Source organism: Oncorhynchus keta, chromosome 24, assembly GCF_023373465.1.
Source record: "Oncorhynchus keta strain PuntledgeMale-10-30-2019 chromosome 24, Oket_V2, whole genome shotgun sequence".
Taxonomy (NCBI): Eukaryota; Metazoa; Chordata; class Actinopteri; order Salmoniformes; family Salmonidae; genus Oncorhynchus; species Oncorhynchus keta.
This window is the reverse complement of record NC_068444.1, coordinates 29,445,298-29,462,806: the sequence shown is the minus strand read 5'-3', so window position 1 is coordinate 29,462,806 and position 17,509 is coordinate 29,445,298. Positions and strand designations below refer to the sequence as shown.

General features: G+C 39.8%; 3 protein-coding genes across 3 annotated transcripts; 1 reads left to right on the top strand and 2 right to left on the bottom strand.

Annotated features, from left to right (window-relative positions):
• The first annotated feature begins 962 nt into the window (after positions 1–962).
• On the top strand, positions 963–2,430 carry LOC118402961 (hemoglobin subunit alpha-2-like). The gene is made up of 3 exons (XM_035801358.2): positions 963–1,106; positions 1,398–1,605; positions 1,752–2,430. The coding sequence occupies exons 1-3, from the start codon at positions 1,012–1,014 to the stop codon at positions 1,878–1,880; spliced, it is 432 nt and encodes a 143-aa protein (XP_035657251.1). The 5' UTR covers positions 963–1,011; the 3' UTR covers positions 1,881–2,430.
• Positions 2,431–2,657: 227 nt separating this feature from the next.
• Positions 2,658–8,382, bottom strand: aqp8a.2 (aquaporin 8a, tandem duplicate 2). Its single transcript, XM_035801357.2, has 5 exons — positions 8,029–8,382; positions 7,596–7,722; positions 7,075–7,289; positions 6,670–6,804; positions 2,658–4,380 (listed from the first exon to the last, which is right to left on the bottom strand). The coding sequence occupies exons 1-5, from the start codon at positions 8,286–8,288 to the stop codon at positions 4,338–4,340; spliced, it is 780 nt and encodes a 259-aa protein (XP_035657250.1). The 5' UTR covers positions 8,289–8,382; the 3' UTR covers positions 2,658–4,337.
• Positions 8,383–9,011: 629 nt separating this feature from the next.
• Positions 9,012–16,851, bottom strand: aqp8a.1 (aquaporin 8a, tandem duplicate 1). Its single transcript, XM_035800802.1, has 5 exons — positions 16,526–16,851; positions 16,189–16,315; positions 11,664–11,878; positions 9,488–9,622; positions 9,012–9,269 (listed from the first exon to the last, which is right to left on the bottom strand). The coding sequence occupies exons 1-5, from the start codon at positions 16,801–16,803 to the stop codon at positions 9,227–9,229; spliced, it is 798 nt and encodes a 265-aa protein (XP_035656695.1). The 5' UTR covers positions 16,804–16,851; the 3' UTR covers positions 9,012–9,226.
• Positions 16,852–17,509: the final 658 nt, after the last annotated feature.

The following is a 17,509-nucleotide window of genomic DNA, read 5'->3' as shown; positions in this document are numbered from 1 at the left end:
TATCTTTAAGCACATACAGTAGGCCCACACACGATCTCAGAAGGTCTATGAGTGAAAGGCGAATATATGCGTTTTACATTTATTTCATGAAAGCATCCCAATAAAATGTATAAACATATGTCTCTCCACTGTGGCTATTCTGTTCCCAAGTAGAGTATTCCTCATCATCACATAGGCAGGTGTAGGAGATGGCAGCTAAATGGCATATATACATACATAACACATTCATAAAGACAGTTACATAACATTTCCTTTCCTCAGTATCATGATACCAGCCACTTTCATTATAGAAATCATTATATTCGTTGAGAACCTACGAAGCGAATGTTGGTCTTCATTCTGTTTTTTCCCCCATCTGTTAATATCAAGTCACCACTCCTCTGTTAGCAACTCAATCAATTATAAAACGGTCACTTTTCTATCTTCTTAATTGTGCACCATTTTTAGAAAGTAGAAATTGGTGCAAAGTATCATCTATTTTCATAAGAACAGATCAATTGTCATACTTAGGTTATTGTCAAGTAGCAAGCAGCAGTAAGTCTTCGCCATCGTTATATTGTGTACGATATATTACTGCATTATAACAGATCATATCTGTTTCGTCGTAAGATATCAAAGTCCCTATTTTCAAAAAAGGTAGAATACATTTTTAGAGAAGTGTTTCTTGGCTATATTTAGCTCTAATAGATAGGGCGGCAACGCATAGCAATGAACTTGGTTACTCCTATATATCTATGTCAAACGCGTAAGGATGTGCTGTGTTACCATACATAGCCTAAAGCGATAAGGCAAGACAACACCCTAAATTCACAGAACTGATGCCCCATCTCACTCCATCATTTTACTAAATTATCTCATCATAGCCAATAGAAAACGAGTAGAGGTGTGGTTTCGTGACATGTATGTCTTGGGCCATAAAATAGGTGTCGGGATCCGTCTAACTCCAGACCCTTCTAAAGCTTCATTCATCCTCTGAATATATTTTGTGGTACAGCAGAACCTCTTGCCAAAATGAGCCTGTCAGCGAAGGAAAAAGTAATCGTCAAGGACTTCTTTGCGAAAGTCTCCAGCAGGTCGGACGAGATCGGCGCCGAGGCTCTCGCCAGGTAAAGATGGAGATACTTTATCATCAGTTAGGCTACAACGGGGTGGAGTCTATCTAAACTCGTTCGATTTATGGAAATTGTATTAGACATTATTGTATTAAACAATTCTAATAGAATAGGATCTAACAGGCCTATATGCATTTTTTTTTAAAATACAATCCAGTTCCTGAAATTGACTGCATGACTGATACTTGTCAGATACAGTGTTATTGGTACTGAGTATTATTGATATGCTCGACATAACAATTACCACTTACCCTAAGCAATCATTTCTATCCTTCCTCCATGCAGGTTGATCGTGGTGTACCCCCAGACCAAGTCTTACTTCGCCCACTGGAAGGACCTGAGCCCCAACGGCGCTCCGGTTAGGAAGCACGGCATCACGGTCATGGGTGGCGTGTACGAGGCGGTGAGCAAGATCGATGACCTGGCCGGTGGTCTTCTGAACCTGAGCGAGCTGCACGCCTTCGTTCTTAGAGTTGACCCCGTCAACTTCAAGGTAATTTTCACGAACTATAGCCAATGTAACCATATGCTCTATAGGCGTATGGGCCATGTATTAGCCTTCCTATAACGTTTGCAGAAGGTGTCATTGCACTTTTCTCAGCATCAAACGGACTCTTTGCTCTGTTTGTCCCTCGTCAGATTCTGTCCCACTGCATCATGGTGGTCTTGTCCATGCTGTTCGCCGAGGAATTCACCCCTCAGATCCATGTTGCGGTGGACAAGTTCCTCGCCCTGGTGGCCCTGGCTCTGGCCGAGAAGTACCGCTAAAGGAGCACTCACAATCAGCACTCACAGCCGATGTGGTCCTCAGTGTGGAAATAAAAGGTCTTCTTTACTGAGAAATAAAAAGTGCAATCAATGAAATCGAAAGTTTCGATGGTCTTTCTTTGTACTTTTGTAATATTTTTTTTTTTAAAGTATGTTTGTGAGTTAGCTATAAAAAGAGGATGTCATAGTCGACAATAAGAGACTAAAAAAATGGAGTCACAAACTTTAAAGCAAATACTTTCTACTAATTTCATTTTTTTAAATAGCAAAAAATGTTATGAATGACACTATTAAATTACAATACTACTTATCCATATAAATTGAAATGTTCGCAAAATGACTTATAATCAATATTAATAGCTATGCTATACTAATAACAAAAAATCGATTGGTAGTACATGCTGGGTGCTTTTCGAATGCTCAAAGCGCTTTACATAATAATTTAGAGGGGGCATTTATACCCCATTCACTAGGACTGTAGTAGATCCACGTGACTTGTAAAACTATTCTGTTGTAGACATCTTTTGTGCTAGGCCTACATGAATAGGCCAACAGCCGCAACCTCCCAGTTTCTCAAATATAGGCCTACTAAGAAGATGTAAGGAAATATATCTGCGAAAGAAGTGTGAAATTCTAAGCAAACAACACGAATTAAACCTCATGTGAAATTGTAATGGAGTCACTTCAACAATTTAAGAAACTAACAAATACACTGAGATAAATTAATTAAATGTAATGAAAATTACCACAATAAAGAGTATTTCTGAATTCTTAAAATAGATTTAGCATAGACTTCTGTATTTCATGAGTGGAAACCTTCAGATTTACATATATATATCTATTATTAATAATGATTCAAATAACAAAAAAAGTATTTAGATAAAAATAATAAATAACAAACATTTCATTTTTTATACATGTCATTTTTTAGATTTATCACATTGGTTGCCTTACAATAGAAGAATGAAATAAAAGCCTGTCTGTTTTTGATGTAGGCTATTCTTATCAACATTTTGATGGGTAACTGTACATTTACTGTACTTACTGTATTTACTGTAGCCTACTTACTGTACTTAGGCTACTGTATAGGTCATACTGAGCCAGAACATCAACCATATAGCCGTTTTGAACTAAACACATGGGGTTGCTATATTGTATTAAACAATTTACTATATGTATTTAAATATGTATTTTGTATTATTATGTATGATTATTTCTAATCATATACTGCTACCCAAGACTTCTGGTCATTCCTTCTATCGGTTTGGTTGCCAGAAACGTGACCCAGTCATTCAGTCTTTTTGTTCTGTATCTATGGAGGCGACCCAGTCGTTCGTTCTAAATATTCTATTGCCATACTGGCTGGCAACGTTCTTGTACCCTAGCTGCTGGCTGATGTTCTGACCGTGGTAGTCGCTGGGAGGATGTGCAACAACTTCCCATCCTCCCAGAGCATCTTTCCAGAAGTTATTGTCCTTGGTCGTGTCCGCTCTGGGCAGGTGGTACCACTACAAGCCCCTTCCCTCCATTCTCTCGACTAGGATTGGCTGGAGAGATGTCTCTGTCCAGTCGCAACAGCATAAAAAAACGACACATTTTGTTGGTTTCTTTTTACTTTGTTAATGTTGTTTGATGAGAAGGCTTGATGAGCTAAGAAAAGTCAAAGTGAGAATATGCCGAAATTGTTTTATGATGAATAGCTTTAGGTCTACCAGTAAATTAAACTATATGATATTGAACTCTATTCAAAAGTGTGCCTCTTGGTAGACCTACTTCGAAGCAAACAAAAATAGAGAAATAACGAAAATATCGCAATATTTTTCATTACGCAAATCATATACGCAATCAAACATGTAAGTAAGCATATTTATATGCTTTATTTGGGTGTACATTGGTGGTGATGAATGCTAAGTAAGCCCAATAATGTAGTAGGTCTATAATGCGTCATTAAAAGAGAGGTCAATTTCAGCAGCTGAAACAACGCTGCCCAGGTAAAGTTTGACGTGCGGTGCTGCTATTAAAGCACCAACACAGCGGGCAGCGCCATATGGTCTGATCTGCACAATGCTATTAGCGCTGGTTTTGTGTTGTTGCCAAAGACCAATACATCCAGATATACAACATGAAACAACAAATTGACCAGTTGAATCATGCCCGACGGGGGGTTTGCAGCACGGTAAGTCAGCTTGCAGTTACAATTATCTTTAGAGGGCATCCACATCTTTATTGTTTAATTTAAAGGGAAAGCATGAAAGCAAACTGGAATCAGAGAGTACAATAAGAGTTATATTAGTACAATATGACATCTCCTATCTGCTGACATTCACAAACCAGATTCATAGTCTTTCAAATTAAACAGAAATTCCAGTCTAAATTCACGTTTCTTAGAAAAAAAGCTTTACATTATGACAAAAAGTAGGAAGTAAGTGACTTGCATAGGACATGTAGAGTAGGATGTCACTTCATGATGACTCGTGTCTTCTCATCTCCAAGCACAAGTCTGGAAAAGAAAAGTGGGTATTTTACTCAAAATCACAACATAAACTAGACACGGATAAAGATATCACAATAGCAACATAAGGTATTTTGGCCAGGATGCCAAGACAACGACCAAGATCGACGACCACCACATACTCACATATTTTTGCTTAATATGATTAGTCTGCCTAATATGAATAGCTTGCCTAATTGCTTACACATAACTTAAAACCATCTGATGTACAAAAGTGTTTAATCCATAAGTCCCGTTGACACAGATGTCAGGACAGAATTCTGGGCCTCAGGAACTGACAATCCAACCTTGAACTTGCTAAAATGCTGAACACCACTCTCTGTTCCGGACAACATGACCAAGTAGCAGAAGTCTAACTGTTGTTAGACAGTTCAACTTACAGTTGTATCAGTGTCATATCTACAATGTCTTCAGAAAGTATTCATACCCCTTGACTTAGTCCACATTTTGTTGTGTTACATCCTGCCTGACTTTAAAATGGATGACTTTTATATTGTTTCTCTCACCCATCTACACACAATACCCCACAATGGCATAGTCAAAACATGTTTTTAGAAATTTTAGCAAATTTATTGAAATCTAAATGCAGAAATAACTAATTTACACAAGTATTCACACCCATGAGTCAATACTTTGTAGAAGCACCTTTGGCAGTGATTTCAGCTGTGAGTCTTTCTTTGTATGTCTATAAGAGGTTTGCACACCTGGATTGTACAATATTTGCACATAGTTAGTTAAGCTCTGTCAAGTTGGTTGTTGATCAGTGCTAGACAGCCATTTTCAAGTCTTGCCACAGATTTTCAAGCCAATTTAAGTCAAAACTGTAACCAGGCAACTCAAGAACATCCAATGTCATCTTGATAAGCAACTCCAGTGTATGTTTGGCCTTGTGTTACAATTCTTCAATCTCTGTCAAGTTGGTTGTTGATCATTGCTAGACAGCAGACTTAACCAGGTTTTCCTCTAGGATTTTGCCTGTGCTTAGCTCTATCCCGTTTCTTTTTATTTAAAAAAACCTCCCTAGTCCTAGCCAATGACAAGCATACCCATAATGTGATGCAGCCACCACCATGCTTGAAAATATGAAGAGTGGTACTCAGTGATGTGTTGTGTTGGATTTGCACCAAACATAACACTTTGTATTCAGGATGTAAAGTTAATTTATTTGGCAAAGTATTGGCAGTTTTACAATCATGTCTGATTGCAAACAAGACACACATTTTGGATTTTTTAAAATTCTGTACAGGCTTCCTTCTTTTCACTCTGTCATTTTGGTTTGTATTGTGGAGTAACTACCATGTTGTTGAACCATCCGCAGTCTTCTACTATCACAGCCATTCAATTCTGAAACTCTTTTAAAGTCACCATTGGTCTCATGGTGAAATCCCTGAGTGGTTTCCTTCCTCTCCAGCAAATTAGTTAGAAAGGATGCATGTATCTTTGTTACTCAGGTACTAACAGATGCCCTTTGCAGGCATTAGAAAACATCCCTGGTGTTTGTGGTTGAATCTGTGTTTGAAATTCACTGCTCGATTGAGGGACCTTACAGGTAATTGTACTGTATGTGTGGGGTACAGAGATGAGGTAGTCATAAAAACATTGTGTTAAACACTATATTTGCACAAAGAGTGAGTCCATGCAACTTATTATGTGACTTGTAAAGCAAACGTGTACTCCTAAACCTATTTAGGCTTGCCATAAAAAAGGTTTGGCACGAGACGTTTCAGTTTTTCATGTTTAATTCATTTGGAAAAATGTGTAAAAACATAATTCCACTTTGACATTATGGGGTATTGTGTGTAGGCCAGTAGTGTAAAATATCAAGTTAATCCATTTTAAATTCAGGGTGTTTCATAACAAAATGTGGACGTCAAGTGGTGTGAATACTTTCGGAAGGCACCGATTTTTTAATGAATTCAGAATGATTATAAAGTCTTGAGACTCAGAAGCATATTTTGCCTTTTGGCCATTTGTGTTTTAGCCATGCTCTTTAGCCACCATGCTATTGGCCTTGGTCTTTTATCCCCTGGTACTAGTAGCCTTTGCAGTTTTACATAACCACCTGTATCCAGAAAGCTCTGTATTCAACTTTTTACCTTTACAAAGTCAACTTGCTACTGCAAAATTTGATCTATAGTACACAGGATATCAAGTACATTGTAGAAGGATGTATATATTTTCGTAAATGTAAATGTATGGAATTTGAAAAAAGAAAAAAAAAACACATTGCAGGTTTGAACATATTTTATGTGATGGCCTATCTACTGTGTCTCTCACCTCACTAGTCCTGCTGCCAGTAGACCTCCTGCGATAGGACCAGCCCAGTAAACCCAATGGTAGGTCCAGTAGTTGGCCATTACCGCTGGCCCCAGAGCCCTGGCTGGGTTCAGACAGGTCCCAGACACATCCCCCCTGCACCAGCACACAGACAGGTTAAGTGCTTAAGTACTAATATCTAGGATAACAGTCAACACCAACTTTAGAGAAATCAGAGATGCTGTTTGGTAAAGGGGATATTATCTGACACATGATACAAACTTGGCAATATGTCTGAAACTGACTATTGGTGAATTCTGAGCATGTGGGTATTGCAATAGTCTAGAATTCTTAGGGCAGGCTTAAAAAGGTAGTATTGGATTCTTAAATATTGTACAATTCAATAAATATCTTCTCTCCACTCACCCTGCCAGAATGTTGATGATGACAGTACAGCCTACCAGGAAAGGCACCATTGGGCTTTTGCTCTTTGCATTGACCGCCCCTAGCAATACTACCATGGTAACCAGGCACGTCATGGCGATCTCTCCAAATATGGCTCCCGCCAGCTGGTCCTCTGATTGGAGGATAGTAAACGCCGCTCCGGTGGCGTTGGCATAGTTCTCCTTTGATGTCATCATCTGAGGGACAGTATACATCAGTCAACTGCTGACCTGCATATTGCAGGAGGTAAGCACAGCAGTACACCACTTCACATTAGTGACAAATGTATTCATAAAAGCTCTAGGCCTATACAAATAATTGATTGATTGATTTTCTTAACTTTATAAGAATGCCTTTCCCTGATTTTGTCCCCAGGCTCAATGAGAGCCGGCTGGTGGAAGAGATGAAATTTTCCACTATAGAATTAGAAGCTGTTCCCCATTTGTACCACTGAACCTGTTCATTAGAGGTTACCGCAGGTGAACATTAATAACTCAACTGACCTTTGACATGGCAGCTCCCAGCAACCCTCCTAATAACTGGCTGATAAGGTATGGGACAACCATGAACAGTTTCATGCCGCCACACAGGTAGATGGCAATGGTGAAGGGAGGGTTGAAATGGGATCCACTGCATAAAGAGAAGGATCTAGTAAGCTGCATTAAAAAAGCCTACACACTGATATAATTATTCAAATTCAATTGTATAAAATTGTTTGCTTTCTATAACAAACTATTTTTCATACATATATTTTTTCAGATATTTTTTTATCCAAAATACATTTTATTCCAATTTATATCTTGAGAAAATAAGAAATAGTTATCTGCACAGTAGACCATTAGCTTGCTGCAAGCAAAGCTTTAAGTTGCATGAAAAAGCCAGGTGAGGTAAGATCACACAGTTAAGATCAACCAGAGCAGTACAGGTAAGTCCTACCTGATCTGATCCATGCATGCCACCATGACAGCCACAGCCAGGCCATGGACCAGCGCCGGCTGTACCCTGCCTGCAGACTCAACGTTCTCAATGACCGACACACACCCGATGAAGACAAAGAACATGGTTCCCACCACCTCTGCCAGGCAGGGTTGGATGATGCGCTCGAACGTGTTGGGAGGCCGAACCGGGGGAGGCTTCTTGGTGTCACTCATCAGAGTCGAGTGTCCCTCATCCAGCTCCATTTTCTCAACTCCCATTGTGTCTGTCCGGACCTCAAGAGTAAATCTGACTGTCCGTCTGACTGTCTAGTTGAAGTGTCTGAGATACAAGTGAGCGACTTATGATAGTGTCTTGACAATTTATAATCACTGGCAGTCTATATAGATATTGCCTCATTGTTTGACCCACTGACCATAAACCTTGGCAGGGCAATTTCTAGACATATTTTATTCTGCTCCTTGACCTCATTCTGATAAAGGCAGTTCATACCAGTTCAACAAAGGACTTCTTAGCCTGAAGTGTGCCCAACAGCTTTACAAGACAGCATGAGGGGGAGGCAACGTCATGTTCATGCCTTGCAAATCGATAAGGGTAAACTTCAGTTGCTGAGTTGGCTAAGTCTACCAGAGGTTAGAAGTGTCTTGATAAAGGTCACTATGTCACAATCTGAAAGTTAAATGGGAGGACATTGACAAGGTCACCTACTCACAATGCTTTCTATATCGACATATTTTACGTTTGAGACACTGTCATAGACAGGGATGCATTTATTGTCAATAAATTATATATATATGCATGCAAGCTGAAGTGTGATTTGAGCAAATTTGGTCAGTGAGTTCAATGCCTCTGTTGAGTTCTGGAAGTTATTACACCACCTATCATGTAATAAAACAGTCATAAACTATTAATGTTTTCCATTTAAGAACTTTGAACCAAACATATCAACAATGATTGATGGACTGAATGGCCAGAAGTGATCATAGGTTTGAATGTAATGTATTTATGCAAATAGTTTTTGTTTTATAGTTCACTACAGTTCAATACAATATGATGTGTATGACAAGATGGGAACTGCAAAGGTTCTGCAAGCTATGGAGGGCAATACAATACTTGGGAAGACAATGACATTGTTTTTGAAAAAAAAGCATGGCAAACACATTGTCAAAAAGGCTCCCATTGCTCCGAGGCGGCACATTCACTTCAGAACAAGACGTGTTTTCTGGTCTCCCAACAACAACCTGTGTACAAAAATCTGAACTAAATAATAGTAAACAATACATTAATTACAATGCGATGAAGAAATATTCTCCTAGTGACTGTATACAGTTGACTATAACATGCTGAAACTGTATGGAAATGCAGTGCCATTTTAGTGCCTAGTTTAGGCAATAATCTATGGCCTAAGGGTAATACAATCTATAAATGGGTAATGAAAGCTGGGCGTGCTTTAACCTACCTGACCAAGCTGCCAGTGATAAGGGCCCCTGCCATCGGTCCCAACCAGTAGATCCAGTGGTACTCCCAGTAGTTAGCTACCACTGCAGGGCCAAACGCCCGTGCTGGGTTCATACACCCTCCAGATGCTGACCCTCTGAAAGACCAATGGGACAAACACATCTGGTTACTATATTGATAGAACTATGCATTACATTAGATCAATTCATGTATTCATATAATTAATCATTATCAGGCAGGCAGTGATGTCAATGGCAATGCCCTCTTTGTTTCTGCTGTGACATTTCTTGTTGTTGTCGATAACAACAAATAGCAATAGTATCGAAACTGTTCTGCTGCGAACACTTGTCATTTCAAAACACCATTCATCACCAAACCATTTGATGTTGCAAATTTAGTGTGGGAAAGGAGGAAAAATTATTGTTGTCGATAAATAATGACCACCTCCTGGCATTGCCAACAGATGGAAAGCTACTGAGGATGGTAGCTGACTCGAGAGCCTCTCCCATCTGTCATATCTTTAATCTGAACCTAGAGGAAAGTCTTTGTCCTCAGGTCTGGAGTGAAGCCAAAGTCATTCAGCTACCCAATAGTGGTAAACCGGCCTTTACTGGTTCTAACAGCATACCTATCCGCTTGCTGTCAGCTCTTAGCAAACTGTTGGAAAAAAAGGTGTTTGACCAAATACAATACTACTTCTTTGTAAACAAATTAACAACAGATTTTCAGCATGCTTATAGAGAAAAGCACTCAATTTGTACTGTACTGCACTGACACAAATGACTAATGATTGGTTGAAAGAAATTGATAATAAGAAGATTGTGGAAGCTGTACTGTTAGATTCCTGTACAGCATTTGATATTATTGATCATAACCTGTTGTTGAGAAAACTTGTGTGCTATGGCTTTTTCAAATCTGTCATATCGCGGATTCAGAGCTATCTATCTAATAGAACTCAAAGGGTTATCTTTAATGGATGCTTCTCTAATGTCAAACATGTAAAGTGTGGTGTACTACTGGTCAGTGCTCTAGGCCCTCTACTCTTTTCTATTTTTACCAATGACCTGCCACTGACATTGAATAAAGCATGTGTGTCCTTGTATGCTGATGATTCAACCATATACGCATCAGCAACCAAAGCTAATGAAGTCACTGAAACCCTTAACAAAGAGTTGCAGTCTGTTTTGGAATGTGTGGCCAGTAATAAACTGGTCCTCGACATCTCTAAAATCTCTAAGAACATTGTATTTGTTACAAATCATTCCCTAGGTTCTTAGCCTTAGCTGAATCTGGTAATGAATGGTGTGGCTGTTGAAAAAGTTTAGGAGACTAAATTGCTTGCTGTTACCTTAGATCGTAAACTGTCATTGTCAAAACATATACTGTAGATTCAATGGTTGTAAAGATGGGGAGAGGTCTGTCCGTAATAGGCTCTAGTTTTGTATTTTCTTGATTATTGTCCAGTCATTTGTGCTGCAAAGAAAGAGCTACTTAAGCTGCAGCTGGCCCAGAACCGTGCTCTTCATTGTATTCAGAGCGCTGATATTAATACTTTGCATGTCAGTCTCTCTTGGCAAAGAGTTGAGGAAAGACTGACTGCGTCAATTCTTGATTTTATAAGAAACATTAATGTGTTGGAAATTCCAAATTGTTTGCATAGTCAAATTACACACAGCACTGACACACACACGTACCCCACCAGACAGGCCAACAGGGGTCTTTTCATAGTCCCCAGGTCCAGAACAAATTCAAGGAAACATACAGTATTATACAGAGCCATGATTGCATGAAACTCCCTTCCATCATATATAACGCAAGTGGACAGCAAACCTGGTTTCAAAAACAAATAAAGCAACACCTCTCCTCCATGTGACCTACTTGCTGTGTGTATGTACTGATATGTATGTAGAACTGATAGATGCACACACACACTACATGTTAATGCTTTAAATGTACGCAAATTGTAAAGTCTTTTGTCTGTAATGTATTTTTCATTATATGTCGGACCCCATTAAGACTAACTGTCACCATTGGCGTCAGCTAACGGTGATCCTATTAAATCTAAATCTAAACCATCTATCATGACAATGCATTACATACTGTAGGCCTCAGGTGTTTCCAAACAATCTGTATCTATTGACATTCATGGGTCTCCATAGATCTTCCTCAGCCCTTACCCAGCCAGTATGTTAGCAGTCACAGTGAGCCCGATGCAGAGTGGGGCCAGTGGTGTACGGGTCCTGCCGTTCACAGCCCCCATACAGACCACTAGGGACAGGAAGAGGGTCATGACTATCTCTGCTACGGTGGCACTGCCGATCGCTCCGCTGGTTTTAACCACGTTGAACACTCCCCCTGCTGCACTGGCATAGCTGATGGTGGAGGATGCTGCCTGAGGAATATCACAACATCTGTACCATTAGATTGGGATTACATTGGGTTATATTTCCTTTTATTAAACACAATCGGGAGGTCTTTTGTTTCTTCATAGGTCCGAATGCTTTTGAAAAAATGATTAGGCCTATTTTAATATCCAAGCTGAACAAAGATGTACATCATTCACGTGTTTTATTCCAAGAAAACAGCACATGGAGACTGTTTCTCAAAACATGTTTGTTTGCTATCGTTTGAATCAGAGTTGGATTAATTGCTACATTGTGTTTTGGTCATTTGGTCCAGTTAGTTTCACATTGCCAAATGTAGAACAAACTAAAATATGTAGGCTATACAAAACTATGTGTGATGCAAGTCATTTGTTTATTGGACAGAAATGCTCACATTAAATCCATCTATGATCATATGGAGCAACACTTTTGTGTCCCAATCTTCATATTGCATTCGCTTTGTAACATGAGCGATAGCTGCTCTATAATACCTGCCAAGTGCAGTGAATAGGGGAGACTGGGGCTGGTTCTCTTATCATTGGTTGGTACTAACGTAGCCTATTACTCCAATCGAGAGGGTGCTCTGTAACCTAGTCATTTTAGAATTAATGTGTGCGTCTTATTTGCAAGAGGTCATCTGGTCAATTCATATTAGCATATCTAAATATTGAGGAGCGGGGATTCTGTGTTTTTACATGAGCTGAAAGTAAAACATACATGTCTTGATGTTTTAATTGTTTGAAATATAGGAGTAGGCTATCCTTGAACAATTCATTTACATTGTTGAAAAGAGGAAAGGAAGAGCTATAGCTGGGGAGGGGGGTGATTTGCACAGATACTAACAAAATGTTTCAGAGGTATGTTTCAAAAGTATGTGGACACCTGCTCACCGAACATCTCATTCCAAAATCATGGGCATTAATATGGAGTTGGTCCCCACTTTGCTGCTATAACAGCCTCCTGTCTTCTGGGAAGGCTTTCTACTAGATGTTAGAACATTGCTGCAGGGACTTGCTTCCATTCACCGACAAGAACATTAGTGAGGACGGGCAATGACGTTGGGGGCGATTAGGCCTGGCTCGCAGTCGGCATTCCAATTGGGGTTGAGGTCAGGGCTCTGTGCCAGTCAAGTTCTTCCACATCGATCTCGACAAACCATTTGTGTATGGACCTCAATTTGTGCACAAGGGCATTGTCATGATGAGACAGGAAAGGGCATTCCCCAAACTTTTGCCATAAAGTTGGAAACACACAATTGTTTAGAGTGTCATTGTATGCTGTAGCATTAAGATTTCCCTTCACTGGAACTAAGGGGCCTAGCCTGAACCATGAAGCGTGATTCATTACTCCAGAGAACACATTTTTCACTGCTCCAGAGTCCACTACCAGTTCGCAGCTGATCTGTTGTTGCTCTTTGATGTTTCCACTTCACAATAACAGCACTTACAGTTGACGGGGCAGCTCTAGCAGGGCAGACATTTGGCTAACTGATTTTTAGAAATAACAGTGCCACGTTGAAAGTCACTGAGCTCTTCAGTGCGAGCCATTCTACTGCCAATGTTTGTCTATGGAGATTGCATGTATGTGTGCTTGATTTTGTACACTTGTCAGCAATGGGTGTGGCTGAAATAGCCAAATCCACTCATTTGAAGGCAAGTCAACATACCTTTGGCCATTTAGTGTATCAACCCATTGAGCACAGACGTCAATTCAACGTCTATTCCACGTTGGTTCAAAGTAATTTCAGCCAAATGATGTGGAAACAAACGCAATCACGACATGCAGGTTAAAATATCAAAGCAAACTCTGAACCAATTACATTAATTTGGGGACAGGTCGAAAAACATGAAACATTTAAACACTTGCACTTGCTAGCAAATTTGTCCTATTTAGCTAGCTTTCTGTTTATAGCAAATTTGTCCTGGGATATAAACATTGATTTGTTATTTTACCTGAAATGCGCAAAGTCCTCTTCTCCGACAATGAATCCACACATACAATGGTCAACCGAATTGTTTCTAGTCATCTCTCCTCCTTCTAGGCTTTTTCTTCTCTTGACTTTATATTGCGGTTGGCAACTTTCATAAATTAAGTGCATTACCGCCACTGACCTCGTTCGTCTTTTAATCACCCACGTGGGTATAACCAATGAGGAGATGGCACGTGGGTACCTTCTTCTATAAACCAATGAGGAGATGGGAGAGGCAGGACTTGCAGCGCAATCTGCGTCACTAATAGAACTGACTTCTATTTTAGCCCTTGGCAACGCAGATGCTCATTGGCGCGCGCGAGCAGTGTGGGTGCAATAATTGAATAATTTAGATTTCAAAATTGATTTTGCAACGCGAGTGGTGTAGTCAGCCTGTTACAGTCAAACAACCAATAGCTTACTACACGCCTCTGGTTCTTTTCCTGTGTTTGGTCCGGACTGCATTCTCACTTGCAGCAAACTGCAACTGCAACTGCAATTTGTCTCCCTGTGCTTAGTTCTATTCCGTTTTATCCTAAAAAAAATCACCCTAGTCCCTGCCAATGACAAGCACACCCATAACATGATGCAGCCAACACCATGCTTGAAAATATGATTTGGACTCAGTGATGAGTTGGACTCAGTGATGTGTTGTGTTGAATTTGCCCCAAATATAACGCTTTCTATTCAGGACATATTTCTTTGACACATTTTGACAAATTATTTTTATTTTTGCAAAAATTATGCATGTTTTGGAGTATTTTTATTCTGTAGATGTAACGGCTCTCTTCTATCTCCTCCTCTGACGAAGAGGTAGAACAAGGATTGGACCAAAATGCAGCGTGATGATGATTCATGATATTTTAATGAAGGAAAAACTATACATACAGAAACTACAAAAATAACGAAAACCGAAACAGCCCTATCTGGTGCAAACACAAAGACAGGAACAATCACCCACGAAACACTCACAGAATATGGCTGCCTAAATATGGCTCCCAATCAGAGACAACGATAATCACCTGACTCTGATTGAGAACCGCCTCAGGCAGCCATAGACTACTTAGACACCCCACAAAACCCCAAGACAAAAAACACACCACAATAACCCATGTCACACCCTGGCCTGACCAAATAAATAAAGAAAACACAAAATACTAAGACCAAGGCGTGACAGTAGAGCCTTTCTTATTTTCACTCTGTCATTTAGGTTAGTATTCTGGAGTAATTACAATGTTGTTGATCCATCCTCCATTCGTTTTCTTCTATAACAGCCATTATTAAACTATGTAACTGTATAAAATCACCATTGGTCTCATGGTGAAATCCCTGAGCGGTTTCTTTCCTCTCCGGCAACTGATAGGAAGGACGCCTGCATTTTGTAGTGACTGGGTGTATTGATACACCATCTAAAGTGTAATGAATAACTTCATCATGCTCAAAAGTGCATTCAATGTCATTTATTTTGTCATTTTACCCATCTACCAAAAGGTGCCCTTCTTTGAGTCTGTATTTGAAATTCACTGCTCGACTGAGGGACACTACAGATAACTGTATGTGTGGGGTACAGAGACGAGGTAGTCATTAAAAAAAAGTCAAAAAGTGTGAATACTTTCTGAAGGCACTGTACTGTATTACAAAAGTAATATTGAATTGTGTTTTGTTGACAACACAACCAAACATCAACATTATAAGGAGATGTATCTACTGCATGGATAGTTCCATCTGAGCCACTGGCTTAATCCCATTCTTTACCTTTTATTTTTGGTTGAGTTGGAGAATACAACATACAACTTGTTTACAAGTTAATTGGCTATTTATTGTATTTCGAAAGTGATATTGAATTATGTTTGGTTGTCAACACAACCAAATATCGACATTTTAAAGGAGATGTATCTTCTGCTTGGATAGTTCCTTCTGTGCCACTGACTCAGTCTTTAATTCCAGTTTGTCTACAAATTAATAACTGATTTGATGGATTCATGTCTCCATCGCAACCAAAAATCCAGAGAACAGAACAAAATCAAATCAAAATATCATTGCACTTTAAAGTTTGATTTATTCCTATTCTTTCATTTAGATTTTTGGTTTTGATGGAGACGTGAATCCTGAAAACAACAGTTTATCATGATTACTTTTTTCAAAACCAATTTATTTTCCACGTAGATTCCGTGTCACAATACATTGACAAATTGGGTTGAAACAACATTGATTCAACCAGTTTGTGCCCGGTGGGTTATTTGGTGAACACCCCAGTACGGTTAGTGTTCCCACCTGTCCAATCTAACCAAATGTAAGGGTTAATCGCTCCAGAGTTTGAAAAAAAACTTGGTGTGAAAGCCCCCTTACCTTTGCCAAGCCAGCCCCAATCATTCCCCCCACCATCTGGGAGAGCATATATGGCCCCAGTAGGATTACGTCCAGTCCTCCACTAATGCACACACTCACAGACACAGCTGGGTTGAAGTGGCCACCACTGGATTCCGAAAGAATTAGGAGGTGTACAATCACATTGAAAAATGTAAAACATTGATAAAAGAGATTCATACACGTGTTACAGCTATAAATCTCATGTCAAGGGAACAAAATTCTATTTTAGCCAAAAGTTGAAATCATTCATAAAAACATCCTAATACTTTCTGACCTTAGAGAAGGGAGATGTTAACAGGTGTCAGTATGTCCTCACCTGATCTCTCCCAGCACAGCGATAACAATCACCAGTGCCAGCCCATGAGCCAGAGCAGGCTGGAGGCTCCCCGGAACGCCAGCATTCTCAATAACAGACCCGCATCCCACGAAGATGAAAAGAGCGCATCCCACCACCTCAGCCAAGCACGGTTGGATATATCTCTCAAAGGTGGTAACTATCTTTTTTGAGTTGAAAACCTCTGAACCTGGCCCTGACTCCACAGTGTCAGTCCCAGCCACGGTGAAGAGCTCTGTCTTTGACTCTTTCACGGACATGTTGCTCAGCTGAGTAATAAATTGCCTTGCTGCTCCTGCTGCTCTCTGTGTGTCACATACACCTGCTCTGTTAAGTGGTCAGCCAGAGCATGATACATGCCGTGATAAAAGTGCAGACAGGAGAGGCAGGACCGTCATATTGGGGTGGTCTCAGGATATGTGTGGGAGTATTCATATCGCCAACACCCCTTAATATGGTGACATGTTTTGGCACACATCCCCATTTCTGGATATGGTAATAGCCGTAGTGTTAGTGGTTATTGTAGTGGATGAAGCATTGATGATTGAAAGACGAGGATTAGCTTATCAGGGTAACACAGCGGTAATAAATCGTGTTCATAATTAGCCTAGTAAGTAGGCATAGCTGCTAAAGAACAATATCAAGTGCGTTGAATTGTTCCACTTGCCTACTTAAAGGGGCAATCTGTTGTTGCTACATCTATTTTGGACGTATAAATTAATAATATTGTCACGCCCTGACCTTAGAGAGCTTTTTATGTCTCTATTTTGGTTTGGTCGGGGTGTGATTTGGGGTGGGCATTCTATGTTCTTTTTTCTATGTTTTGTATTTCTTTGTTTTGTTTTGGTTCTCAATCAGGGACAGCTGACTATCGTTGTCTCTGATTGGGAACCATACTTAGGTAGCTTTTTCCCACCTATGTTTTGTGGGTAGTTGTTTTCTGTTTAGTGTTCTGCACCTGACAGG

Excerpts from the sequence above, each read along its gene's own strand:
- LOC118402961 (XM_035801358.2), top strand. The coding sequence starts at position 1,012 with ATGAGCCTGTCAGCGAAGGAAAAAGTAATCGTCAAGGACTTCTTTGCG. Across the intron at positions 1,107-1,397 it reads GGCGCCGAGGCTCTCGCCAG|GTTGATCGTGGTGTACCCCC; the intron begins GTAAAGATGGAG and ends TCCTCCATGCAG. Across the intron at positions 1,606-1,751 it reads TTGACCCCGTCAACTTCAAG|ATTCTGTCCCACTGCATCAT; the intron begins GTAATTTTCACG and ends GTCCCTCGTCAG.
- aqp8a.1 (XM_035800802.1), bottom strand. The coding sequence starts at position 16,803 with ATGTCCGTGAAAGAGTCAAAGACAGAGCTCTTCACCGTGGCTGGGACT. Across the intron at positions 16,316-16,525 it reads GCTGTGCTGGGAGAGATCAG|TGGTGGCCACTTCAACCCAG; the intron begins GTGAGGACATAC and ends TTCGGAATCCAG. Across the intron at positions 11,879-16,188 it reads TTGGGGCTGGCTTGGCAAAG|GCAGCATCCTCCACCATCAG; the intron begins GTAAGGGGGCTT and ends GATATTCCTCAG.
- aqp8a.2 (XM_035801357.2), bottom strand. The coding sequence starts at position 8,288 with ATGGGAGTTGAGAAAATGGAGCTGGATGAGGGACACTCGACTCTGATG. Across the intron at positions 7,723-8,028 it reads GCATGCATGGATCAGATCAG|TGGATCCCATTTCAACCCTC; the intron begins GTAGGACTTACC and ends CTCTTTATGCAG. Across the intron at positions 7,290-7,595 it reads TGGGAGCTGCCATGTCAAAG|ATGATGACATCAAAGGAGAA; the intron begins GTCAGTTGAGTT and ends ACTGTCCCTCAG.